The sequence below is a fragment of the Bacillus rossius genome (assembly GCF_032445375.1).
Source record: "Bacillus rossius redtenbacheri isolate Brsri chromosome 9 unlocalized genomic scaffold, Brsri_v3 Brsri_v3_scf9_2, whole genome shotgun sequence".
In the NCBI taxonomy this organism is placed as follows: Eukaryota; Metazoa; Arthropoda; class Insecta; order Phasmatodea; family Bacillidae; genus Bacillus; species Bacillus rossius.
In genome coordinates, this window is record NW_026962013.1 from 29,355,562 (window position 1) to 29,383,252 (window position 27,691).

At 35.9% G+C, this 27,691-nt stretch overlaps 1 protein-coding gene across 2 annotated transcripts; it reads left to right on the forward strand.

The window, feature by feature from the left end:
- Positions 1 to 1,409: 1,409 nt before the first annotated feature.
- Positions 1,410 to 26,147, forward strand: LOC134542759 (uncharacterized). 2 transcript variants are annotated; one of them, XM_063387262.1, is made up of 3 exons: positions 1,410 to 1,688; positions 21,120 to 21,284; positions 23,328 to 26,147. In XM_063387262.1, exons 1-3 carry the CDS (start codon positions 1,616 to 1,618, stop codon positions 23,531 to 23,533), a joined length of 444 nt encoding a protein of 147 aa, XP_063243332.1. In that variant the 5' UTR covers positions 1,410 to 1,615; the 3' UTR covers positions 23,534 to 26,147. The 2 variants fall into 2 exon arrangements, with proteins under 2 accessions (XP_063243332.1, XP_063243333.1); XM_063387263.1 differs by lacking the exon at positions 1,410 to 1,688 and adding an exon at positions 7,127 to 7,586.
- Positions 26,148 to 27,691: the final 1,544 nt, after the last annotated feature.

Consider the following 27,691-nt stretch of genomic DNA (forward strand, 5'->3'; position numbering starts at 1 on the left):
GTAACAGGTTTAAGGCTTTGGAGAACATTAACAAAAAGTTTGGATTTTTAAGTGGTGTTCAAATTCATAACATGGAAGTAGAAGATTTAAATTCAAAGCAGCAGAATTAGGAAACACAGTGCCGATCTTAACAAAGAAGAATTCGTATTTGAAATTGAAAGTTTTAAGCACCATGCATTAACAGTAGACTATGAATTAAAAGATACTACAGCATCAACAATGTTGACCTTATTTACAAAAATAAACTGGAGGAGGCACATCCTAACATTACTACTGCTCTGAGAATGTTTCTCACCCTTCCAGTTACAATTGCATCAGGTGAAAGAAGTTTTAGTAAACTTAAACTTATTAAAAGCTATTTGAGAAGCACGATGGGCCAGCAGAGATTAACAAATCTAAGTATTATATCTATTGAACACAAACGAGCTGCTTTGATCAATTTTAATGATATTAACAACACTTTTGCAGCTAATCATGCTCGAAAAATTAAATTTTGAATTGAATTTCTTTGTATGGTTATCAATACAATATTATACTTAATTCATAATCACATGTTCCTTATGTAATTTTAATACTTAATAAACTTATTGGTAAGACATTATTTTCACTGTTGTGCAAACAATAAACAATAGTTTGATAACAGTCTATTTCATTATAATAAAAAATGTAATTGTATTAGTTTTCCAATTAGTGTACTTGATAAATAAAAGTTCTCAATTATGTATAAGTGAATGGTATCATTTCAACCACCGCTTCTAACGAAAAAGGGTATTTTATAATGTTGGTAAGGAGGGGGCGGCAAATTAAGCTTTGCCCCCCCTAACGAATCTCCTAGTTCCGGCCCTGGGTACAAGTACAGTTATTGTAGTATGTCTGACAACCCTGGTGCTGTGTCGAGCAGTGATGAAACTGGCCGAAAAATTTTCCCCTTGGCATATTTGGCATATTTTAAAATACCTTAAATTCAGACTAAGATACCCAACTTTGAACGAGATAAAATTTATACATCGATAAATTTGTTTTAATTGTTAATATTTTTTAATCGTCTAGGAGCCGTTCGATATATTTTATATCAGAAAAAGATTTTGAAGCATCGATGTTTCATGAAATTGCTGAAAAAAAAAGGCATTATTGAAATGACACTATCATGTTCAGCAATCGAATCATAGAGGGTCACATTTTATTTTTGTCTTATTTATTTTTATTGTGACGCTACTCTCTAGCAGAGACCTCCATAGAAGTCTCGATTTTACATTAAACGAAAAAAATTCTGAGTCAAAACATTATTCATTTACTTCATAAAAAAAAAACCTAAAATAGTCCCCGCCCCCCATAAAATCCCCTTTTAAATATTTGAGGGGAAAATCCGCAAGTTGGCATCACTGGCTGTCGAGTGGATTGGCAGAACTGTCTCGCAGGCTTCGCGCAGCACCCCAGCGCTCGGCCGAGAGAGCGGACGAGCCGGGAAGCTGCGGAGCTGGTCGACGGGTGCCATCTGCCAGTCGGTCCTGCGCAGTAGGTTACCGAGCCTCGCTTTGTTTATAGTTGCGGGACGCTGCGGCAAGTTGGTCCATATAGCTAGCTAAGGGAGGAAACAAAAAAAAGGAAGTTCACCATGGCCGTTCTTCAAGTGTACTGCTCGCTTTTCGCCACGATTTTGTTCGTCATGACCACGTACCTCCACACGGGTAAGTAGGAAATAATATGTTTGCTCCTACGTTTGCTGCGATGTATCTCTACGTAGATTTTTTTTTTTTCAGTTCTTGGGAACACTCCCAACGTGAATAGCCTAAACTGGCCATTTATTTGTTGCATTGTAATGTAGCCAACAATGCTACAAAACTATTTGAATCAACGTTAGAATATATATTATTTCTTGCGAACCACTTCAATTTTCCCTATCTTATTCATTTTTTTATATGATCTTTTGAGTAGCTATAACTGTCGACTTGAATTGTAATTGATTTTATTTGTGGTAAGTTTGTAGCTAAGTACTAGCCAAAAAATTGACTTAAAACACAAATTAATTCACTTGGGAAGATTTGTATTTAATCTTTGTAAACACGTTACACTAGTCAAAAGTGTATGCTTATTAGTATAATATATTATAACATTTTACAATAAAACGCTCTAAGAGCAGTAAGACTTAGGATGATCATATAATTTTTTTGTTCATAAAACCCAATTTAGGTGTTCAATAAAAAGTATTAATGTATAAAGTAAGTTTTAGGAGCATGGATATTAAACACGCTATGAAGAAATTTTCCGTTGTATTTCGATACTTGTTAGTGCCAATTTCAATTTTAAATGCATGTAAAATAAAATAAAAAATTGTGAAATTTCCTTATAACGTATCCAAATTTATCTCTTGATCCTGATATGATCCTGTACATTTTGATCTTGTGGTACATAATGCTTGGTGTTTTAATTTATTACGTCAAAAGATTCTGCACAACAAAAACTTGTGATATAACAATTATGAACTTAAGCTGAATAAAAAGAAAATATGTTTGGTATTCAACCTACGATCAGTATTCATTGTTATATGAAAAAAATTTACGTGCAGGCTTTTTCGACGTACTAAATTAAAACAGCAAGCATCATGTACCACAGGATCAATACTTACAGGATTATGCCATCAGGATCAGTAGTTCTGGAGTGATAAAAAATCTACTCCAGGTAGCACTGGGCCTTTGAAGTAGGTTTATTGTAAAATTTTATTTTCCATTTTTTTTTAGTGCTGCTATTTGATTTAACAATTTTTAACGTGTCGGAAATGCGTTAAACTAATCTTTTAAGGGGCTAATATTAAAAAAAAATTCGATCTTTCAATTTTCCGAGAGGTATTTACTTAAAATACTACTTTTGAAACCCACCGGTCAACCGCTTCCCCCTCCCCACCACTTGAAAAAAAAATTGAGTTAGGTTCGTCATTGCATGATGTGCTATGATACCTATACGTCATTCCAGTATGTATTTTGATACATTATAAATTATCTTACAGATCTCAATTTTTCACAGGTAGACTACTTCGTGTGTGCAACACGTCACGATACGATATCGCGGTTTTGAGTAAATATGATAAGCTGAAAAAGGTTGAGATTACACTACTTACATGGGTAAAGTTTACTGAAACCAACTCTACTCATATGCGCCGTTTACTGATAGCGCAGTCAGTAAAACTGATGTTTTTCTCGATTCACGTGCATGGTGAATAAGTTTAACTCGCAGTGTTTCTTTAATTAGATACTAACACATAAAAACAACTTAAAAAAAAGGGGGGGGGGGGATGTTGGTTATGGCGTAAATAGTACGGAACAATCCCAGGATAGAATTGGATTTGAACCCGAAGCCTTCCAAATGCGAGTCAAACGTCTTTTTTATTGCGTTATCTCGCTCATTACGAACGTGTTAATTTTCAAATATATAATATATATAATTAAAAAATAGTAAATAAAAAAAATATTGTAACCAAAGATGATATACATTTGAAATATATATGATATATATATTTTTAATGCTAACAATCTGGGTAGTGTAAATGTGGTGACAGTGGTCGCCATTTACTCTGTACTACAATCTAAGCGTGAGGTGTCGCCACATCCCTATATATATATATATATATATATATATATATATATATATATATATATATATATATATATATGCATATATTCACACACATCCATATAATATGTGTGTGTTTCGATTATAAATTCGTATTTTTAACATTATTGTCACATTGGTAGTCATTATGATAGTAAAATAATTTATTAGCTAAACACCAATTATTATTCCACAGGAGAAACTATTTGTAGCGGTCCGTAGTTTAAAAAAAAAAGAATTCTGTGAAATTATGAGCTGCCCTTAAAAAAGGCTATTTTTTTTAAATTTTAAGCAAAAAAATTGTTGGATAAAACAGTTCAAACAAAATGGCGTCTTCAATTCACACTCATTATAAATAAATAAATAATGAATATTATTAAATGATGCCCATGATGAAATACAACAGAAAAGTTATTTCATAAATTCTCATTCCAAATTTTATTTAATAAAATACAATATTTCAGATACATCTTAAAATTATTTCGTTGCATTACAAAGTTGTGTCTAAATAGTTAGTGCTCTCTGTTGCTTTATAGCGTTATTTGCTTGGTTTATAAACCCAGCCGTAAGTAGGGCTGCTGTAAATGTTCGTTCCGGTGTGAACCAGGCTGTATTGTGTTGCGGGGTGAGTACAGTTTGACCTTCCCCCCCTCCTCCACTTCATGTGCCCGGTGACAGATGATGATGATGATGGAAGGTTCTTGGCGTAGCGCGAGCCTGTCAAGACTTCCTCCCTGCCGCACCATAGAACTAACTGCAGCCCTGTTGTGTCGTCGCTATAGTGCGTGCCACCTAACTTGACTCTGTTAGAAAGTTTTTAAGAGGAGTACGCAAGTGGCGGTGATGGACGCAGCTTTGCATTTTGGGAGGGGCGAATGATCAAGAGTTTCAGGTGGTATGGAATATCTTCCAGTTAAATGTGGAATCCGAAATTTCGAAACATAATAAATATCCCTTAAACGCCTATTTAAACGCCTTTCTGGTGTTTTCAAAATTCATTATAAAAACTATATTTTAGCTGATTTTTAACATTACTAAGTTGAAAAAAAATCAACCACTGCACATAAACCCTGAAAAATGTAAAATAATAAATTTCTACAAAAAAAATGGAACCGAATTCAAAGATAATGTGAGGACTGTAGTAGATTACCTTTATTTATCTATAAAAACATTTTAGTGGGGAATATAATAGTAGACTTTTAGAGCTCAAACGTTTACACATAGAAATTTAAGTAATGATTTTGCTTGAGAAAATAAAACTGAACATTTTATATTTTGGTTTTTATCTGTTTAATATTTGTTCTTGTAATGATTTGAGGGTTTCGTTAAAAAAAAAGCCATATATTAGTGTTATTAAATCCATAAAAACGCATTTATCAAGTTGATATGACATATATATATATATATATATATATGCTTACAGTCAGTAGCGGATCCAGAGGGAGGGCTAAGGGGCTCAAGCTCCCTCCAAAAGCATCTGGGTCCACTATTGTTTGAGTGTTTGCCTTGATAAAGCCTAGCCTCAGCTGGGTCAAGCCCCTCCCAAACCAAAATCCTGGATCCGCCACTGCTTACAGTTACCTAACACATGTGCAAACCGGCATCAAATATAGACCACTTGGAAACAGTTTCTGTGGCTTCTGTGTGAGGCATGTCGGGCTATAATGGGAAGGAAATATGTATATAGGTGTATATATAAATAAAAATAGGATGTTGGTATATATATGACGTCGATAATATCCGACACCGTTTGACCGATCGCCATTAAAGTTGGCACAGCGAAGTGGTTTTTTTTTTTTTTTCATGGAGAAGGTTTTAATGCTATCCATTTTTTGTAACTCGCCGCTAGATGGCGCTGCAACGCATCAACTTCTAAACCGTTCAACCGATCGCCGTGGGTAAACAGAAAATCATAGGTCATAGACATAGAAACACTAATTGTGTGTACTTTCTGTATGTCCACCACACTGTCATATAGCTCTATCCATTTCGCTTTAACGCGCGAACAATATATCACCATGTGTTCAGCCCGGGCAACGCCGGGTACTGCAGCTAGTACTTAATATTGTAGCCCACAGAGGATTACAATATTCTTTCCAAAATAATCTCTCTGTGAACTAATGTAGGTAGTTGCTATAGTTAATATTGTCATCGTTTATGTTCCTTTTTGTATTTTGAGTCTGGACCCCACTGTCCTCCTCCCTTCCCCTGTATGGTTACATCCCTGCAAACACTGGCAACTTCATCAAGTGCTTACAATGGCTGTTAACAGAACAGCAAGAAGGATACGCAGACTATTCAGAGCTGTCAATTATTATTGAGACAAGTTAATGACAGGCTTTTCGTATGCAGTGCCTGGATTTCCGTACAGTAACGTTAAATTTCTATGTTTCGGAATATGTTCCCGGACACTTGCGACTATTTATTAATTGTAAGGGTTTTTCGTCACATTAAGAAAAATTGAATTAATTAGTATATATGTGTTTTACTCACATGTCTACTTGAAGTAGGAGCCTGTTCTTTTATGTTCACATAGTGTTCACTTTTATGTCCAGTCTTACAAAAAAAATCGTCAGAATGCTCGTATTTTGGCGTATTCAACCTCTACTACTACGACGGACATTCCTGTGCGTCTGGCAATAACACGTGTCTGTCGACATTGGGGTGATAAAGTTAAAGAAAGAGGAGGGAAGCATTTCCTACCCCCAAGTGAACCGCAGGGCCAACTGCATGAGGATTTCATGACTAAGACTGCATCACGATAGTAATATAATTGAGGAATAGGGGTGAGAAGGAGTGAAGAACAGATGGTTTCAAAAAAATAGTTTAATAACTTTGCGTTCGCAGTTATTTTAACTTGAACTTCCTTTCTGATCTTTGTCACGAGCCGCCCCGTAACATTTACATACGTATTATATGCATATACTGCATAAAACCTATATTTTTGCAAGGAATGGGGTTTTCCCCACTTTTCAGTAAACTGATGTTTGTTTTATTTTTGGTTGGAAATGGGGTTAGTTTCATAAATCTTGAGGAGGGTGGGCGGAACAGAAAGAGGCATGGAGGGGGAAAAATTCTTTGGTGAGATTAAATAAAAATACAGACCTATTACCTGAAATACGTAACTTTCACAATAGATACTAATCTACGGCATGCTTTCTAACAATTAAAAACAAATTCTAATGTTTATGGCACAAATTTTACCACTGAATTTAAATTAAAAACTAATTGCTGTCAATACTCATCGGGTACAGTTTTTATCTTGAATATTTTTGGGCTTACTAAAGCCCCCAATTGAATGCCTTTGGGATAGTTGTGGCCGGCTCATAATCTAATCTAAAGCTACGTACATTCAAAGCTATGCCTTCTTGCCCGGTTTTATAACCCAGGACTCATCGCACTGAAGTGGCGCTTGAACTATATGCGTCACGGGAGTCGCTCGCTGCGTACCGCGTGGCAACATGTGCTGTAGGCTGGAATACCCCAAGGTTATTAGAGAGAGGTTGCCTCGATCGCTTGCGCATCGTTCTGCGCATCGCGTCACTTGCAGCCCCGGCTCGGCTTGCCAGCCCGTCCGCTCCTATCAGTTACTTAGTTTACAAGCACATCTGCTCGTAATAACGTGTCAATATACAGCGTAATGCAGGGAGAGTTATTGTTGTGAGGAGTTTAATTAAGAGTGCGTGTGTTATAAAATGTTGGTGTTGCTTATATCATAAGTGCACGGGTGCTTCGTTAATTATAACTAGCAGGCAAAACGTTAAGAACACGAATTTAAAGTGAATTTGTTTTGTTAGGCTAAACGCTGTTAACAAGTTGTATTTAAACATAAAATGCCAGGTACGCGGTGTACAGTGGCTGTGTGTACAAATAGTTTGTAAAAACAAAATCTTTACCTGAAACAAATCATATAAAATATCATCGATTCCCATGTGATGATCATCTGTTGAAAGTGTGGGTTCAGAAATGCCGACGTGATGGTGAGTGGAATCCAAAAACAACTTACATAATATATGTTCAGATCACTTTACAGATGATTACGAGCGCGACTTGAAAGCTGAGTTGTTAAATGCATGCGCTAAAAGACGTCTTAAACCAAATGCTGTACCTTCATTAAAACTTGGAATTACAACACATGTAGAAACATTGGAAAGTCGTCAGTGGCGTAGCCAGGATTTGTGTATGGGGGGTGTTAAGAAGCATGCGGCCCCCCCTCCCCCCCACCGTATTAAAGCGGGTGGTCCGGGGGTCCTCCCCCGGGAAAATTTGGATTTTAAGGTATAAAATAGTGCTATTTTAGTAGTTTTCGACACTTAAATTTAAATATTGTAATGATAAAAATTTTATTAATTTTAATATGAAATTTGATTGATGAATAAGAAATTAATCAAAGATTTGGTGCTAAGGGGGGGGGGGGGGGGTTTGAACCCCTAACCCCCCCCCCCCCCTGGCTCCGCCCCTGAAAGTCGTGTGCGCCGAGAAGACAGAGTTAAATGCAGGGAAAACAAAAAAAAAAATGTTATGTAAATTAATCGTAGATTCAAATGAAAATGTAAGTGAGGAATAAACCTGTTCTTGTAGTCAGTTAAAGCATTCAAAGTCTTGTTCTAACAATGACTCGGTTGAAATGCTTAGGAAGTAAATCCAAATTCTTAAAGAAAATTTGTTTCTTGCCGAAAGAAAGTCAGTTTTAAATTTGGAAGTCATGAAAAAACTCAAAAAAGAAAACTTAAATCTTAAAAACAAACAAGAAAACGTTCTTCGTTAGAGTTCCGCATGCGGAATATTCTTTCAAGTGTTTTTTTTTTTTTTCAAAAAATCAAATTGACATTACTTTCGTTGAAAAAAAGAGTAAACTGGACCAATGAGGAAATAGCTCTCGCTTTCACTTTGCGTTATTTCAGTAAGCGATGTTATTTATTTTTAAAACAGAAACTTAACTTCCCATTACTTGGACTTTCAACTCTTCAACGATGGGCATATTCATTTGACATGAGAAAAGGTATCCTAGTAAACATGTTTGAAATTTTGAATGTAGCACGGTCTTCGTTGCTAGACTTCGATCGCATTGTTGTTCTTTCATTTGACGAAGTAAAAGTGAAGAAAACGCTCCAGTATGATGCAAAACAGGATGAAACTATTACACGAAAAACTGCTCTATTCATGTTAGAAATTTATTTTTAAATCTAACCTCAGTTTATTTATATTGTAAACATTCCCAAAACGTTTTAATGAGCTATGGCTACTTTTATTAAACACTAAGAAATTGATATGCAATTATTTTAAACATTATAATCTTGCTGAGAAATAAATACAAATAAACCATTTTGTTTACTAGTTACATGTTAATTATATTAATTTTTAAAAATTCATGGATTCATCATTGATATTTTGAAAAGTTTTACTGTCACTTAAAAATATGTTGAAATGATAATTCATCCTTGTTTTCAGTCACAGCATTTTGTCATTTGAAAAGCATATCAAAACGATTATAATTAACAGTAATCAACAAAGCATAAATGAAATACTATAAGTATTGCGTATCAGACATGTGAAACGAGCCGAGCTGATAAGAGAGCGCCGTCAGTCAGCAGGTGTAGTATTACGGCTGGGAACGGCTGGGCTGCAGATGACGTCAGAGCGGAGTGTCGGGCTGTCTACATTGTTCTTATGGGATCGAGACAACCTCTCTCTACTAACCTTGGGAATACCCAGGGCCGGCGCGTCCATATAGATAAACTAGGCAACCGCCTAGGGCGCCAAGTGCTGGGGGCGGCGCAGCACGACACATAACAGCTGATATTATATATTTAACGATTATTGAAACTAGATGAAAATGAATTTTTGTAACAGTTTGGAATGTTTATATTAATATAAGTAATTATTCAAAGTCCACCGTGACCTGTTTATGATTTGTAATAAGTAAAAAAGTAAAAAAAAAAAAACAAGCCTGCTTACATTTGATTGTTGACAAAATCTTAGGCTTACGTGATGTATTTTGAGGCAAGGAAAATTTTTTTAGGGGTGTCCGGCCCGTGGGGGGGGGAGGGGGGCAATTAAGGTTTTTCGCTTAGGGTGCCAGTTTACCTTGCACCGGCCCTGGGAATACCCCCAACACTTTGATAGAGGCGCGGCACTTTCTGTTTTTCCACCACAGGACGACGAAGCTAAGATTCACTCACCCCCGATCAGTCCCGAATCACATACACTGCCTGAATCGTAAACTTACTGGCTTGCCGCCAAACACGCAGATAGCAGCTAGGGATGAGCGAAATGGATATTTTACAATCCCCGTTATGGCAATTATGGTTCCGGTTGAATTAACTAGTTGTTTATATGTTTAACGTTTTCAGTTATTGGGCACGGTGTGTTTTCTATAATAATTGCAACGAACGACTAAAGTAATTTTAACACTTGCATTGTAATTTTTTTTTAATTCAAAAGAAAATAATATTTTGTCGCGGTTATGGATGTAATTATATGTTATTTGATCCAAGCACCGTATTTATTGGCATCATTATGAAGAAATTTCTACCGACTAGCCCAGGAAAAGAAGGTTTGGGAAAAATTAGAGACAAGCTGATATTTTCGCAAGTGTTAGGACCTAACTAGATGTATATTTTCCCAAAAGTCCCCACCCCTCCCCTTTGTGCTTCCCCCCTATCCACCCTTAAACATCCGATTTGCAAGCATTTGGATTACCCTTCATATCTCCGTTGTTATTTATCGCAGTCAAATTTTCTTTATACAGTTTTATTCCTTATGTTATTATCTACAATAAAGTTATGTATAGTTTTGTTCTAAGATTAGCAGTTAACAAGATATTAGCTGAGGAATGTCAATTTTTACAATTTTATGTTAAGTTTGTTAAGAATATTTAAGTTTAAAATTTTATTTTGGGACATTTTCACGAAACACTTAAGATAAAAAGTGTAGAATGATTCTTTAGCTTTCCAACGGTATTAATTTTTCATATTTTGGATGACGATAACATGTGTATAACACTAGGTTATGCGAGGAAGGCGCTGCATTTTGATCTACCCTTGGTGCGTGCTGCAGTGGGTGGCCTCAGGAGGCTAAACAACAGGCTTACTATCAAGAGCGAGGGAGCTGGCGTGTTGAGTCATAGAAATGTCCCTAACCACCAACGACCATAAATTTCGTAAGACATGTTTACTGCCTTGAGTAATCCGTCTTCCAGAGACTAGTTCTTGGAGTGGATTTGAAGTGTGCGGTAACGTTCTAGCGTGTATGTGCGTGATTTTCTAAAACTTCCGCTTACTCTACGTCACATAATAACGTGAAGTACTAGAAAGTACGGTGTTAATTTTTGATAACTGAATAAATTTTGCAAAAGCTTCTCGCAAATCTAAGAAGGTAAGAATGTTTTCAATAACAAAAGCTAAGTATTATTGTAATAAAAAACCACTTCTTCCCGTGGGCTGTTGCTATTCAGTGGTTATAGTGCTGTTCTCCTACCAAGACGATTTGGGTTTGGTTCCCGGATAGGACCACACCTTTTTTTTTTCATTTGTACCACTGCATGTTCGGCTGTCGATTTTTTTCCCCTTCTTCGGAGCCTTGTGCTATCCTCCACCCTAGCACTCCGGCCCTGCTTCATTCGCATATTAGCATCGATTGTAGATGCTTCACGTCTTAAGATCCACCAGGACATCTTATAAAATATTTTTACACAGAAGACTATATGTCGGCTTTATTGAAGTTTTCTTACTTTTTAAATTTGTCACGTAAATGTGATTTCTATTGCAACACAAATATCAAACACCGTTAGGCCTGTTGATGTGTGTGTCAATACACTGTTTTTTGAAGTTCAGGAAATTAATAGATCATATAACTTAAATATTTTTACATATTTGTGTGAGATTTGTAGTAAAATCTTTTTAAAAATGTAATTATAAACTGATTCAATTCAACATCGTAACTATTTATCGTAATGTTTTTTATGGTTCTTCAGAATACCAAACTTACATTTTAAGTAAATAAGTATACTATTAAAATGCGCATTTGTCAGTCTATGGTAACTTTTTACTATTCGACAATTGCAAATCAACAACTTTCTAAGTGATACGTATGTTTCAGGATTGAATCTACCTACCATGTTATAACAAGAATTCACACTAACCAAAATTGAAATGGAACATTTAAGTATACTTCGTATTCTATGCGGTAAAGATACGGAAGGAGATACTGTTGTTGTTACAAAAGGGTTGAAGACAATAACAGAAGCAAGCATTCTACGAAAGGATGGGCTCCACAAGAACTTGAAAGAAAACTCAAGTGTTCGAGTACACAAATCGTGTAGGCAAAACTATACCAGACCATCACGTATTAAAGCTGCAACTACATCATCACTAAGTCCTGCTGTATGTATTCCTTCAACATTATCGCCTGTTTTTCGAAGTGTAGGAAATAATTTTGACTACAAAAAAGATTGCATTTTTTTTTGTGGGGAAGAGGCAATTGTCGATTCTAAGATTGCTTTGTATCGTAGGAAAAAAGTTCGTATGGTAGCAACATTTGAAATTAAAGATAGTTTGTTACAGAGATGTGAAGATCGGAGCGATTTATGGGGAGATCAAGTTAAAGCACGCATTTTAAATGTAAGTGACATTGTAGCCCCAGAAGCACGACACCATGAAAACTGTCATGACACTTTTTAAAAGACAAACCCAAGTGAAGGATTTGTAGGCAGACCGATGACGGATAAAGAATATGTTTTAATGTTGTGCAGTTACATTGAACAAAGCGATGAATGCCAATATTCAATTCATGAGTTGCAAGATATAATGGCATGCATTTCAGGGGGAAAATATACATATTCCGACAAACACCTGAAAAATCTTCTTCTAGAACACTTTAAAGAACGCCGCATTATGGTATCTAATGTTTCAGGTAGAAAGAACATTGTGTGTTTGTCTGATACTGTCCATAAAATTATTGAGACCTGGTACAAAGAAAGAGATAGGAACCTAGAAACGGAAAAACTTAGGATAGTATTGGCTGCAGCTGACATCATTAAAGAAGATATTCAAAAGAAGGCATATGATCATGAAACATATCCAGGTACCAATGACATTACATGTGGAGGAGAACATTTAATACCAAATACATTAGCAGCTTTCACACAAAGAGTTACGAAAAAGAAAAACGTTTCAGAGTTTGAAATGGTAGACAGAAAATGTGTAGTCATAAACCATGCTATTATATCAGCTGTAAGACCCAGATCATTTTTGTTACCACTTCACATTGGCTTAGCTCTGAAACTACATCGTTTATATGGATCTAAGCATCTTATCAACATGCTATATTCTATCGGTATTTGTGCTTCCAATTACGAAGCTTCCGTGTACATTAATACTCTCATAAATTCAGGATCACTAAATGTCAATGAAGATGCTTTTATACAGCATGATTTTGATAATGCTCATGTCAATGTTCGAACACTGGATGGCGTCAACACGTTTCATGCAATGGGCGGGGTCCAAACTATTACCCCAGATTCTAGTTTTGAAACTCAAGTAAAGGTTGCAAGGAAATCTTCTGGAACATTTAATCCAGAATGCATTAGGATACGATCTTACCCAAAGAAAAAAGCCCACAACGGACTTAGTAGCATTACTGTGAAAGACTACAACGAAATAAAAGCTGAGCTGAAAAATTCAGACTTCACAGTAGCAACCATGTTTCCTCTAAACTCTATTTGGCTTTCTGGAATGAATGCCCAACCAGGATGGAATGGTTTCATGAACCACATTAACAGCAGAAGGGGAAAAAGTGACTCAACATATGTCATGGCTCTTCCATTTATTAATTTGGATAAGTGTGTAAGAGAAGCTGGAGGCGAGAGAAACGTACGTAAGCCAATTACCACATCTAAACCTTTTGCACCAAACGATCTGTTGCACATAGTGTAATGTTCATGTAAATCTGCATGTGGGAACTATTGTGGATGTCGAAAGACAGGTTTACATTGCTCAGCTATGTGTGAACACTGCAATGGTCTTTCGTGTAACAATGCAACAGCCATAGATGAAGATGAAGATGAAGATGCAATTGATGATATATAATTATGTATGTAGGCGTTGAGTCAAAAACGTTATGAATAGATCTGTTTGTAAAATACATTGAAGTACTTTTGTTGTAAGTAGAATTTTTCTATACAAATTAAATAGCATGATGTGTAAATAATAGCAAAGTTTGGAAGTGAAAAATGCACATAAAGAAGTGAATAATTCAGTAAATGTTACAACAGCTTGAAGTGGGTGGGTGGGTGGTCCGTGATGCTGTGGATTATACTGATTGCTCTTTATCACATACTGTGGATAAGCAGTCATGTATTTTAGTTCACAGCTGCCGGTTGTTGCCAGTCCGGAACACGGCTGGTCCATAAGTGGTGGGTAATTGAACGATCCTATGTGGGTTAGGGTTGAAGCCCCCCCGAACCAAAACTGGCAAAAATAATATAAAAATTAAACCAACTTTGTTTCTGTATTCTGAACTAAAATTGTATATATAATTTATTTAGAATAATTAGGAAGAATTACAAGTAACGTTTAAGGCCAGCTGAGCGAGATTGAATAGGGTGCGAGAGGTAAGTTCTTGGTTTACTTACGGCCCTCTACTTCATGTTATCTTCATCCAAAATATGAAAAATTAATACCGTTGGAAAGCTAAAGAATCATTCTACACTTTTCATCTTAAGAGTTTCGTGAAAATGTCCCAAATTAAAATTTTAAACTTAAATATTCTTAACAAACTTAACATAAAATTGTAAAAATTGACATTCCTCAGCTAATATCAAGTTAACTGCTAATCTTAGAACAAAACTATACACAACTTTATTGTAGATAATAATATAAGGAATAAAATGATATATAGAAAATTTGACTGCTATAAATAACAACGGAGATATGAAGGGTAATCCAAATGCTTGCAAATCGGATGTTTAAGGGTGGGTAGGGGGGAAGCACAAAGGGGAGGGGTGGGGACTTTTGGGAAAATACACCTCTTTTTGGGTCCTAACACCTGCCAAAAGTTCAGGTTGTCTCTAATTTTTCCCGACATTTATGCATTTTTTCCTTTCATTTCCTGGGCTAGACTGAACGAATGGCACATTTTATATAATTTAGCAGATGCTGGCCTATCATTAAGATACTGCCCAACTTGTTAAAATTCACTTAACATTAATCTAATACTATAAAGTTTCCGCACACGTTAGAAGTTATACTTCTATGGCATGACCAAGATATTTACCTGAAAATTTTTAAAACACATATTACATAACCCTAATTGGGCCTGTATGTTTGAATATTTGTTTTTGCTTAGACGATTGAAATCAGACCGTGCATACTTTCTACAAACAAACTTTAACTTTTATCGAGCTGATTCAATATTATTATTAAATATTATAATATTAAAAAAAAACATAAAAGCAATAGTCCCCTTGATGTTACCAAGCTACTAAGTCTTAAAATCAGTAAGGAGAATAATTATGTATTATAATCATTGTAATATCTGCTTTCTTAGTTTTAAAACTTGAGACTACATTTTATTATGACTATTTTAGCTAAGCAAATATATTCCAGGATAGTTTCACTATCGTACAGTTTAATTGGCACACCAATGCGTTTGGTATACTGTAACGTTTAAGAAAATGACTATATACGTGTATTATGCTGCTACACGCAGGTCCGCCATTTTTGTTCCACATTTCCGTTCATCAACTTACGTTTCATTTTCACGAAATTACTCCTACCAAATATTGTATACGAGAGCTAAGACGTCACACACACATATAAAGAAAGATGAACGCGGATTATTTGTGCGTCTGACTCGGGGTCTGTGAATCTTGGGTTTCTCACTTGTATGCCACTTTTTTGTGACCTCGTCAATTGGACCACGGGTGTTTCGTCACGCCTGGAGGCAGTTCAAACCAGTTCAAGCAACTGAGCGATTGCTTTGACGTCATCAGAGCGTGAATAAATTGTAACTTTCAGAGGGCAACCAAAAGTGCAACGATTAGGAGTGGGACGTTCGATGGCATTACAGCACACTTGCACCTCTTTCGCTTAACGCACGTGGCAGCCTCGCACGAATGTGTTTTTTTTTTAAATACTTGCAAAAATATTGTATTGGCGTGATTAAAGTAAAATATTGTAGTCTGCAATACTTACTGATTCAGATAAACAATTAGTTCGATAAATCACACATTAGTGTAGGTGTTGTATATTTAACATTTATATTTGTAGGTTAGCTAGAAAGTATCCTGGCAGCTAGTTTGTGAAATTGCGCAATGTTTTTAGTGTTGTTACACGATGCACGGCCATGTTGCCGCGTACTGCTTCCAATTCTGAAATTTGATTGGCCCGCGTTACACGTGACGTCATTTTAGTGTGTGTATGTGTTAGGGGGGGGGGGGTGGTTTGCGGCAAGCGGCAAATGGCAAATCAGTAAGGAGCGCGTGAGTTGTCATTATTATTATTATTTTTTGGCGAAGAGTTATACGTACATACGTAGGGGTAGAGAAAGATGCGTATTTCGTAGTAATTTAAGTTAATAACGATGGTTAAAAATTTCAAGAACATGAATCATAGTTCATAAACGAAATAAATATTCTTTTGCAAATGAATATTAGTTGCCTGTTTTTAACATCTAAGAATGTTTGGTTTAATTTCTGTCTGCAAATCGTGAATTATTAGACCTGAAACATAACCAATTGTTTACGATTCTTTTATTTATGAAAATTATGAGAATTTTAACAACTATGAGAAATAGCGGTAGTCGTCTTGCATTGGTTGTTTTTTTTTTTTACCATAACTGCTCTGCTTTTTATTTACTTTTAACATGACGAATGCACGTCTTCAGTAGCGGGGTATTTTTCTACGTGTGGGGGCTGGGGGGAGAAGGAGTTTGAAAAATAAACTAATATTACTATTGGTACTAACACACTGATGTGGGCCTACAGAAGTAATCGTAGGCGACGCGGCTGCACACGGTTGAAACTGCAGGTGTTGTAACAACTGACCTTCCATCACCCAAAATAATACACTGCCTTCACTATTATTTTGCAGATTTTGTTTCCCAACTCTCGGGGGGGAAAAAAGGGGGGTGAAGGGGGGATATATGCCTTATCTCTTTCCCCTGCTTCCGCCACTGTGCGCCTAGTCCAAGCACCAGCGCAGCATTCAGGCTGTGTTTAAAAATTACGCATGGAACACAACAACGCAAGAAAATCACTGGGTCGTTTATAAAGCACGCAAGTCGCAAGACGTCACCAATCTTTAAATTTTAAACTGTAAAACAGTAGAAAACAAAATTTGACTCTAGGCTACTTAAGATAATTCATATCTATCACGAACACATATATTGTCAATAATTTTATTTAAAAGTTCTATTTTTATTTCACTGTGAGAAAGTTTTACAAGTGTGGACATGATAAGGACATCATGGGATTTTTTATGTATATAACGTTTGCCTCTTCTAAAGTTTCGTAGCACTTATTTTCAATTATGGCCGTCGGAAACGGAAGCCTAAAAGCAATATAAGTTGGAAGTTATACAGTACGTACGACATGCGTTATTGCGACTAGCGCAGTTTATAAACCGTTGCTGTAGAATGTGTTTTGCTAAACGGTTCGCGTCTGGCGTTCTTGCGCAGTTTATAAACCAGGCCTCATGTTAGTACACGCTTGGACCTGCACAGTGCCGGCAGAAGCGGCAGTTAGCACCGTCCTCATTGTAGCGGGGCCTTCGTGGAGGAAGTGAGCACGCTTATCGTGACAACGGAGCAATTTCCGGTTCGTCTACGCCCTCCTCCCCGATTTGCGTCACTGCATCCAACCATCGGCCGGACAGCCCGTACGTTTATATCCCGCGCTATACCAATGATAACTACGTGGAGTGAAACACACCGTTTTGTGAGACTATATATTTTTACGATTTTAGAGTATTTAAAATGTCGCTGATCTAACTCTTTTGATTTTAATTAAGAGTGCCTAGACGTAATTGGGGCGATATTCCCCCCTCCTATTCCACGAAATCCTTAAAAAAATATATATAAAAAAAAATTGTAAGCTAACAGCATGTCAAGAGAGGTTCTAATTCCCCCTCCACTCCACTTCTATAAATGTAATTCAACATGCAAAAATTTCCCTCCTTCGTGTGTGCATGTGTGTGTGTATAGCACGTATTTTTGCGCGAGATATTGTATACTTTAACCCATATTTTACCTTTTATTTAGGAACTTGATCTAATATAGCCAATCTTACTCTTTGGTTAAGAGTCTAGACATGTGAAATCCTACCTTCTTGGAGAAAAAAAAAAGGATGGATTTTTGTGAGAATTTTATTTATGTACCATATCTAGCTTAACTACCTATTAAGTTGGGTTTACGATGGAAAAAAAAAATTAAGCATTATTAACTTAGCCTGTACACCAAGGAACGCACGTTTAATTAATATCAAATATTGTAGTTGGTTTTTGGTAATACTGTTTTTTTCCAGTTTATAAAATTGAATTAGTGGTCGTTAATTCAAGCTAATGAAAACTGGCGAGAATGCAACCATATTATATAAGCTAACAGGGAAGCACATGTTGATCATTTCAGCAGTAGGTACCCCAAGTTTCAAAAGTTTATATTGATTCTCTATATGACCTATTCGATGTGGCGTTGACAGGTATTGAGGTATCAAAGTATCGAAGGCCCCACCACTAAATTTTAGTCATCCCAGCATATTGAATAATTATTTAATAAAAGTTTTTTCATATAAATACTTAATGTGAATTGTGTATTCAAATTGCTGTTTATCTTAATAATTTTAAGGAAAAAAAATTGTAGTTTGCAGGGTTATTGATTTAAGTGCATTAAAAACTAACACAGCATGTGTTTATATTTACCAAGGAGTGTAGTTTTTCTTACCGAGCAGACAGATGTATTTGGTGACATGAGTCACTGTTGGTTGTGCACATCTGTGTCCACAAGCAACAAGGCAGTTAACTAGAGTCATTTATTGCAGCCGACCTCCATAGACAAGGTCTTGGAGGCATCCTGCGGGAGTGTGATCGAGGAGCATGAAGCTTACAACTGCCTTTCCACGTTTCCACCACTCTTCAATTCAAACCCAGACTGGCCCAGTGATCATGTGAACATTTCACACATCAGAACTTTTGTCTTAACTATCAGAATGTGTGGGTTGAAACTCTGAGTACTTTGAAACCTAAGCAGTAGGCCTGTGCAGATATAATTTGTGGGAGGAGTCTAGATCACGATACCATAACAATAATGATGACATCACCAACATGGTGTAGCTGACATAATTACCACCCCTACATTCTTACGGGAAAAGCATGGGAATATGGGAGTTTTGGGCGGGGAACATTCACATGCTTGTTTTGCACAAATTAAGTTTCTCTATTAAACTTTTGGGTATCATATTCCATACATCATTTCTACCTATTCTGGTATAGGGTACGATGCCGAAGTAATATTTCCCACATTATAATATTTTCAAGTATAGAACACAATACTGAAGATATATTTCCTACGATGTCGTATTGTATACTATAATCCTGCCCGGTTTAGTGTATTTTGCGATACCTTGATTTATAATTTAATTATAGAACACTATACGGAAGATATATTTCATACACTTTACTTTTCTTAACAACAATATCTGTTGCAAAACAAGCACGTGAACCTTCCTTGTCCAAAACACCCATTCCCGCACTTATACCATAAGAACGTATAGATCATAAATTACTTCAGCACAGCCTTGTTGACGACTTCATTAATATACCTATCATATCGCGATGTGAATGTATATAATGTTTTTATTAGTTGACCTACCCTCACCAAAAATTTCACTTTATTTTTATTACTTCAATGATTGCAAAATAATCTATAGATAAAATGCCTTTTTTATTATATCAACTAATAAATTTTGATATCCACCTTATCAGAGAAACTATTTCAACTAACATTGCAAATGGAATACACACAACACACCTCTCATCTAACATCAAATGAAATGCACATAAAACACAACTATAAATCATAAACATTTAAAAACCACAAAAAAACCACTTACATTTTTTTGTTTTATGGCAATAATCAAGTAGTGTCCGTATTTCTCTAATAGATATTAAATTTATGCCAAGAAAAATTGCCATTCCTTCATTTAATTTAGTCTTTATCACGGAAAACAAAGTGTCGCTTTCCTATGGTCGGTAAGGTATGTAGGGCCTATAGAATTTACAAGTTCGTATATGAGCTAAATCGGTCGAGGGGTTGTTGATATATTGGTGTCAAAATTTAGAAGGCAAATAACAATCAGGTTATAGTGTATCATTAAAACCTTTTTTACACATTTACTTTTAAAATACTTACCTATGAAAATAAATGATGCTCATTGTACTAAAAAATTAACAATAAATTTATCAAAAGCTGAATTGCACTGATGAAAATGCATGCAAAAGTTGCATTAACTTTGACAAATTTTATACAGTTATCTACAATTTTTTTTGTCAGTAGGTTGTTTGTTGCATTATAAATATTAGTTATGTGATTAAAATTGACTAAGCCACTAAGTCTCATTTCGGGGTGAACTACTAGTAATATATTAATTTTGGATATTTGCAATTTTGTATATTATATATATTTATGATTTAGAATAATATGTATCATGATGTTAAACATATTTAATTTGAAATTTTTAATTTCTTTTGAAATTATAATAGAAGCAGATATAAAACATTTGAAGTCCCAAAAATAATGCATTGTAACCAGGCCTGCTTGCTAGTTTTTCTGGGGCCAGGTGCAAACAACAACTATTGGGTCCACCCTTTGTTTTATGTTACGATCAAATTTGGTAAACAAAGATTCACAAAGACATAAACAGTAATTGTATTTCCTCAAGTCGTCCATACAAAATTTTTACGAGAACATATCTTTACCCCAGTTGTTGCCTAGCCTAACTGTTCTGTTGACCCTGATCGTTTATGCGTTGCAATTTGTTAGTGTTGCTGCTCTGATAAAAACCCTTAGCAGTTTGTAAATACTGGTAATAACACACAAATGTTATAGCATTTTGAAAATTATTTATAAAATGTGTGGCCCCAATCTTTGGGTGGGCATGATTCCTACAAACTGAATTATCGAGGCCCATTAGTGAATGGAAGTTTTGTTTTAAATAAATGAAGTAATGAGTCATAATTTACTGATAGCAGTTTCAGTTAGCTACATAGCTGAATTACACTAATCAGTACTGAAATAATCCTTTAATATAAAACTGGCTTTAGTGTAAAACTAGCTTTGTGCTATGCATGTCTGTTAAGTGAACCATACTGTAGAAAGTGAAGTAAAGCAAGTTGAGAATGTAATTTTATTTTCAGCTATTCCATTTTTTTTTTTATCATAACTGCCAGCCTATTTCATATTTCATTGAAATGATTTCAATTTAAGTACCTACATAATATTTATTCTCTGTTATGTTTCAGGTTCGGCCATCATGTGCTACGAATGCAACAGCCATAATGACTCCCGGTGTGCGGACGAGATGCTACCCGAAACCTTGAAGAGGGACTGTTCAGATCACTCGAAGGGTGTTCAGTACACCATGTGCCGCAAGATAGTGCAAAACATTGATTTTGAAGTGAATGGAAGTAGGTGATGCTTTTTATTCTTCACTATTTTTACAGGATACAGAGATTACACATACATCCTTAGCTTGCAAGGGCCCGAGGGTGAAAACCACGGGCACTTTGCTCCATAAGTGTGTGTAGCCTTACTGCCTTCACATTTTTACATCTTGCTTAGCTTTTATATATTATGGTGGCAACAGTGGCGTGCCCAGGATTTTGCTCTGGGGGGGGGGGGGGGGTCAGGCAGAAGGCTAGGGCCTTTCCGGCGGGCCTGGGGGGTATGGAATACCCCCTAGCTAGGTGGGGGGTCCGGGGGTCCTCCCTCGGGAAAATTTTGAAAATTACGTGTTCAATATTGCTGATTTAGGCTATCTAAAAATACTGGCCGTAACTTTATAAAAGTCAGTTTTATGAAGTCAGTTTACTCCAACATTCTTGAGCTTGTCGGGAGGGGATGCTTCGTATATATCCGTTTACAGTAGTTTAGTTACGCTAAAAATAGAAAGTTAACTAAGTTTAATTAAACATTTATGCTTGTGTCATTGAATTAATTTTAATATCATACTAAATTTTTTTTTTTTTTCATTTTATGAATTTAATATTAAAATATTTTTAGTCCATGGGGGGGGGGGGGGGGTTCGGTCCCGCTCGTCCCCCCCCCCCCCCCCTAGGCACGTCCCTGGGTGGCAATAGTATTAAATGGCAGTTCCAGAAGTGAAAAATGTTTGTAATATTAGCTCAGTATTTCCAACTTTAAATGAAAGAAAGCAAATTTTCAAACATTCATTATTGTTGTGTAGTGAGGCGGAATGAGATAAGTGCGACATTCGTTGGTGTTTGCTAGAACCGTATCAATTCTAAGCGCAAGGCTCTGGATTGGCGTGCATCCTTCTCGTCGAGCATAGGGAAACTGTCACATTATGTGGCGGAGAAATTAAGAAAAAAGTTTAATCTAAAGTTCCTTGAGTGCTTCCAAGTATTTGTACCGGGTTTCATGCCTAAATATTTTTCTGAAAGCTTTAACCATTTTGTCTCACTTAAAAACCAGTTAAAAAATTAATTACAGAAGAAAAACTATTTTTCCCTCTCTTAGTGTATTTTTAAATACTTTTTGTAAACAGACCCAACTTGGATATCTTAAGCATTGTTAAAATCACGTGATTTTTTTCTGAAGCTCTGCACACCGTATGTATGGCCAGGTTGGCGGGGCCCTGATACTCTTCCCTTCTGTTATCTGGTTCAAATCAAGTCTCTCACTTTCAGACTTTCTTTTGATCTTGACTGTCGGAGGTCGCACCACTATGACGATCCTGTGTATTCTTTTAATGCTGTTGAGTAGCATATCACAACTTTTTTTAAGCATCATTGTACTTTATATCAATTTTTCTTTGGTTTTCCTGTTAAAACTGTGTTGACTTTCAGTTATATGACAATATCACTAGTTTGGTATTGCTGTGGTCCCAAACATGCTAGACTCAAAACAAGTGTGGCTCCAGAGAGGAGCGCTAGAGGCCCGAGCCCAAATTTTATTTTATAGGGTATATTTATGTTAACTTAAATACTTAAATTCATATGTTAAATATCTCTTTCATTTAAAGTGTATTAAACCATTAAAGTTCAGTATTTGAGATCATAGGTTTGAAAATATTCCAAGCCCATATCTGACTTATTCAATATCATGTTTTGCAACTGCCTCCTTTCTTTGTAGTGTCACGAGTAGGGAAAACTGGTTTGTAAGGAAAGCCCAATTAATTTAAACAGTTTTTATTTGCTACTAATACTTACATTACTAATTAAATAATCACACTTGAAAAAGTTTTTTTCAAGTCACTAAATGTCTGTCAAGTTAAACAGTTCGCACTTCTCAGGCTCAATGTTTCGCCCCTTGTCTAACACCTGTCCACACACACACACATAGGCTCCCGCATTCGTAACAGTACGATAGCCCCTTCTGAATAGTTGTTATTAAAGTGCCTCTACTGTAATGACCAGGAAATGAAACGGCGAACATTGCGCGCAGACCGAGTCTAGTCCAGGCGGTGCGTGTGTGTGTGTGCCTCGCAGACCAGCCGGACAGCCGCGTGATCCGGGGCTGCGGGTTCGACGAGTCCAGCTACAAGGGCCGGTGCTACCAGAGGTCCGGCTTCGGCGGCCGCCAGGAGGTGTGCTCCTGCCTCGAGGACTACTGCAACGGGGCCCCGCTCGGGCGGGTGCCGTCTCTCCTCCTCGGGACGGCCGCGTCCGTCGCGCTCGCCCGGGCCCTGTACTGAGCCCCCCCCCCCGTCCCGCTCACCCCCCTCCCCCCCCCCCCCATCGGCATGTTTCCCGTCATCATGTAGTACTTCGTAGCCCCAGGACTGTCTCTCGCTCGGGACACTCGTCATCGCAGATGTTTGCGTGTGGCGACGGTTTTCCGCTTTTTCCCGAGCTGTCTGCATTTGAAAATGTTTGTGCTAAAACTGATGTAGGCTAAATTTTTTTAAACTAAACATTTAATACACTCTTTTCCCGTACTTTTTTTTTTTTTTTAAATTATTAGTTTTTCACAGCATTCCAGGCAACAATATCTCTAGTATTATAATATAAATGTTCGTTATTAAGAGACCAGTTATAACAAGTATTTTCTTACATAGCAAAATTTACCTAACTTATGAGCTCTTGTATTGTTTGCTATGTACTGACTTATTGTGAAAGTACTCAAACAAGGTAGACATACATTTTACTGTTTTTTTTTTTTGCTAATGTAACATAATTGTATTTGGGATTTGGTGAGAGTAATTTTGTGAATGCGACAGAAATGTGCAACAGGAAGTAGGTTGTGACAGGTGGATGACACAAAACAAAGTTTACAAAGGTAAAGGGATACATTATAGTATTAACTGATTAATAAATTTTAACAAGCTGGGCAGTATTTTATTGAAATTCTTTGTCGATAATCAGGTCCAAAGCCGCATTTTAGTATTATTTTTTTTCAAGTCTTTTTCGCTTTTATTGGAGCAGTTTCATAATAGTTTAAATTTTCCATCTGCAAATCGAATGATTTGACTGTAAAACCAGCTGCTCCGGCATCAAATTCTAGTGGTGGGTGCACAAACTACATGTGATTCGCGTCCAAAAATGTAGTTGAAAACACATCTTGCATATATTTATCACGCTCTGCATTATTTCAAATAATTCTACGTTAAGTATTGTGTCAGAGGCCAGAGTTTCATATAATAAGAGTATTTGCAACATGAGAACTCATGACTTTGCTGTTACCGAGGTTAGATGTTACACATCTCTGGCAAGTTCTGAAAGACTCGCTCCCATGTTTTTTTTTCAAGTATGAACAATAATTTATCTTTGCTTATGTATTCTGCATATAAGTGATACCTCCATTAAGTTGTTGACAGTGGTACCACAGTTAGTGGCTGGAGATTTAATACTTGCTTAGTATAGGAGCTCAGACTCGCTTGATATAGGTGCTATATATTCCCTGTCATAGAATTATGTGTATCTGACATCTTAATTTTATGATTGTAAATACATTGTTAAAATTTGATATGTTGTTAGCCTTAAAGATCTTGCAGCATGATTTTGTCATGCCCTAAGTTGGTGCTAATAAATCAGCATTGTATTATTTTTAATTAATTTTTAGTTCGACATTGCATCCCACATGTATTTTTTTGTAACTTTTTAACAGGATAAAATATTTTCTTTGCAGAAACTAATAATAATTCTGTAAATATAAATGAAGGCAGAGTTATTTTTTATATATTGAGCACACTACTTAACAACTTTATTGTACTAACTTTATTTTGAGTAATAAACATTTTTTTTTCCATTCATGTGAGCTGCCAAGGCTCATTTTCTAGTAGACTATGAAATTAATTAATAAATAACTAATCTTTTAGACTTGATACAAATAAGCCACAATCTAGTCATGATTTTGTAATATTTTTAGTGTTTTGAGATACATTTTGCTTAGAAGCCTTTTCCAGAAAATGATTGTGCGCTGGTACATGAATGGTTAGATTTAGTACAATAATAAATGGCCATTAATTTTTTTATGTGGCAAGTATTGTTTGTGTGTTGTGTTGCTACAATGTACATTAAAAAACATCAGTTGAAGTAAAAAGAGAAAAGTATTATAGTGAATGTAATAGAAATTAATCATTATGAATGTAAATTAAGTTATAGATATTTTTTTAGGGGTGTCATCTCAGTTTTTTTCAATTCCAATTTTCAAAACTTATACAAAAAAATTTTTCTCAATAGTCAATGTTATTGTCTAAGTGATATATTGTTGAATTTATCACTTAGGACTGTTATTAGTAAGCATGTTAACTTTAAAACTGTTGAAGACATGAAATAAAATATTTTTAATGACTTCTGTAAATATAGAAATAATAAAAATACTTTAAATGAAAAATTTCCAAGTACATACATATTTGACACTGTACTCACAAAAGTTGTTATTCATAAACTCAAGCATTTTAAAGTTTCCTGGAAGTAGTTGGATTCTTCAGGTTTCTCATGCTTATCTCAATTGTGTAAAAATTACTAAACAGATAAGTCATGTGGTGCCACATAATGATGAAGGAATTAGACCAAGGTTTTTTAAATGTCTACAATGTAGTTGGTTTGAATATTTGTTATGAGTGCACATAATAACTTTGATTATCAGCGATACCTGTTAATCTGTTTTTGTTTAAAATAAGAGTTTTAAATTGATTTATTACAAAATACATACCATAGTCAGAGGTCTTTTTAAGTTTGGTACATTTTTAAATCTGGCACCAGTCAAGCTGCTTGCATTTAGGTTTTTTTTTGTGTCAATTAGGGGATTGTTCATGATGCAACATAAGACAAGAGCTCTTTTAAAATAAAGTACCTAATGACAAAGTGTATTTTTTGAATTAAGCATGTTATTACAAATGTTTTAAGTATCATTGTTGTGCATCTAATTTTTTCTTTTCTATATTCCTGTTAAAACTGTGTTATATTCGTAATCTGACAAAATCACTAATACTTAGACACAAGATTTTATGGTTTTATATTTAGTCCAATTTTGTTTTTTAAAAAACATTTCAGTGATTTTTTATTTTATTTTTATAAAAGCTGTTTAATACAACTTACTCTTACTCTGTCAAAATTGCGGTAAAATTAAGTTCCTGCATTTTTACGATAAAATAATTTGTAATAAATTGGTTTAAAACTGATATATTAAGAATGAGAAAAAATCAACTAGCAAACATTTGTGGTTTAAAAGTGATTAAATAAGAGATGCACAATAAAACAAATGAAATTAATTTTGATGAGTCCATGCTCATGTTTTAAATTTTTCTTCAGAAATTACATTCTTTGGATTTCAAATGTTAAAAAAATATATATATTTTTAAGTGCTGCTTAATTTCAGGATATAAATTTAATTTTGTTACTGTATGGTGTATTCGCTGCATTTCAGTGCTATTCAGTGTTTTGACATGCTTTTCGGTTTTATTGCAATTCTCCATATAATCTGGTCCCGACTAATACTGCTCAGTTTTGGTCATGCCTGGTTAAAGAGATTGTGGTAGTACCTTTTTATTTGGAAGTATTTACCCAATTAACTAGTAATTATACTTCTAAATTCTAACATGAGTGATGATGCATTTCACCCATTACTGGGTACCATGAGGCACAGGCAACGCTATGATGGTGACAGTCCCTATGCTTGCTGAGGCAGGATGATTCTGCGGTGGTTTGCTATTGCCTTCCGTGGGATAAATCTTTTTAACGTTAGAATTGACAGACTGTGAATCCAATGAATCCAAACGTGTGTAGAAAATACCACTTGTGTGTCCACTACACTCAATACAGGAATGCAATTATGGTACCAAACCTGAATACAATAGCAAATATAATTATTTCAACGAGTTGAACTACTATTATTCAAAGTTTCTATCCATAACGAAATTATGTGGACTGTTCAAGCCAACTACGACCCCCTCGGTAATAGATGCAAATACTTGACGAGCACTCCCCTCAATGTCCCAGTAGCTGGTAGTGAGCAGGCCCACGATGAGTCATCTTCTTGCGCCATGACGAGTGGCACACTGATTCCACAGGTCCGACAGCAACGTCCTTCCTCGGCAACTGACACCTTCCTGTTGTCAAGTAGCACACAAGGAACACAGCGACGTTTAGATCAGCGTCTCGGCACAACTAGCTGCTTTGTGCTCTGGTGCAAGTAGGGCTCGCTGGAACTTCTCTTAAGTCCATTATACCAACTGACAATTCAGAATGTCACCAAAACTCGTTACTGCATAATCTAACTGACCCATGAATAAATCTCGTCAATGTCATCCAATATGCTGACGCTAAATTGTGTACATTTTTCCCATGACCATCATAGCTGCCCCGCTGTTATGTCACCGTCTTCCACAATGACATTCTATTACACTCAA

Excerpts from the sequence above, each read along its gene's own strand:
- LOC134542759 (XM_063387262.1), top strand. The coding sequence starts at position 1,616 with ATGGCCGTTCTTCAAGTGTACTGCTCGCTTTTCGCCACGATTTTGTTC. Across the intron at positions 1,689-21,119 it reads GACCACGTACCTCCACACGG|GTTCGGCCATCATGTGCTAC; the intron begins GTAAGTAGGAAA and ends GTTATGTTTCAG. Across the intron at positions 21,285-23,327 it reads TGATTTTGAAGTGAATGGAA|ACCAGCCGGACAGCCGCGTG; the intron begins GTAGGTGATGCT and ends TGTGCCTCGCAG.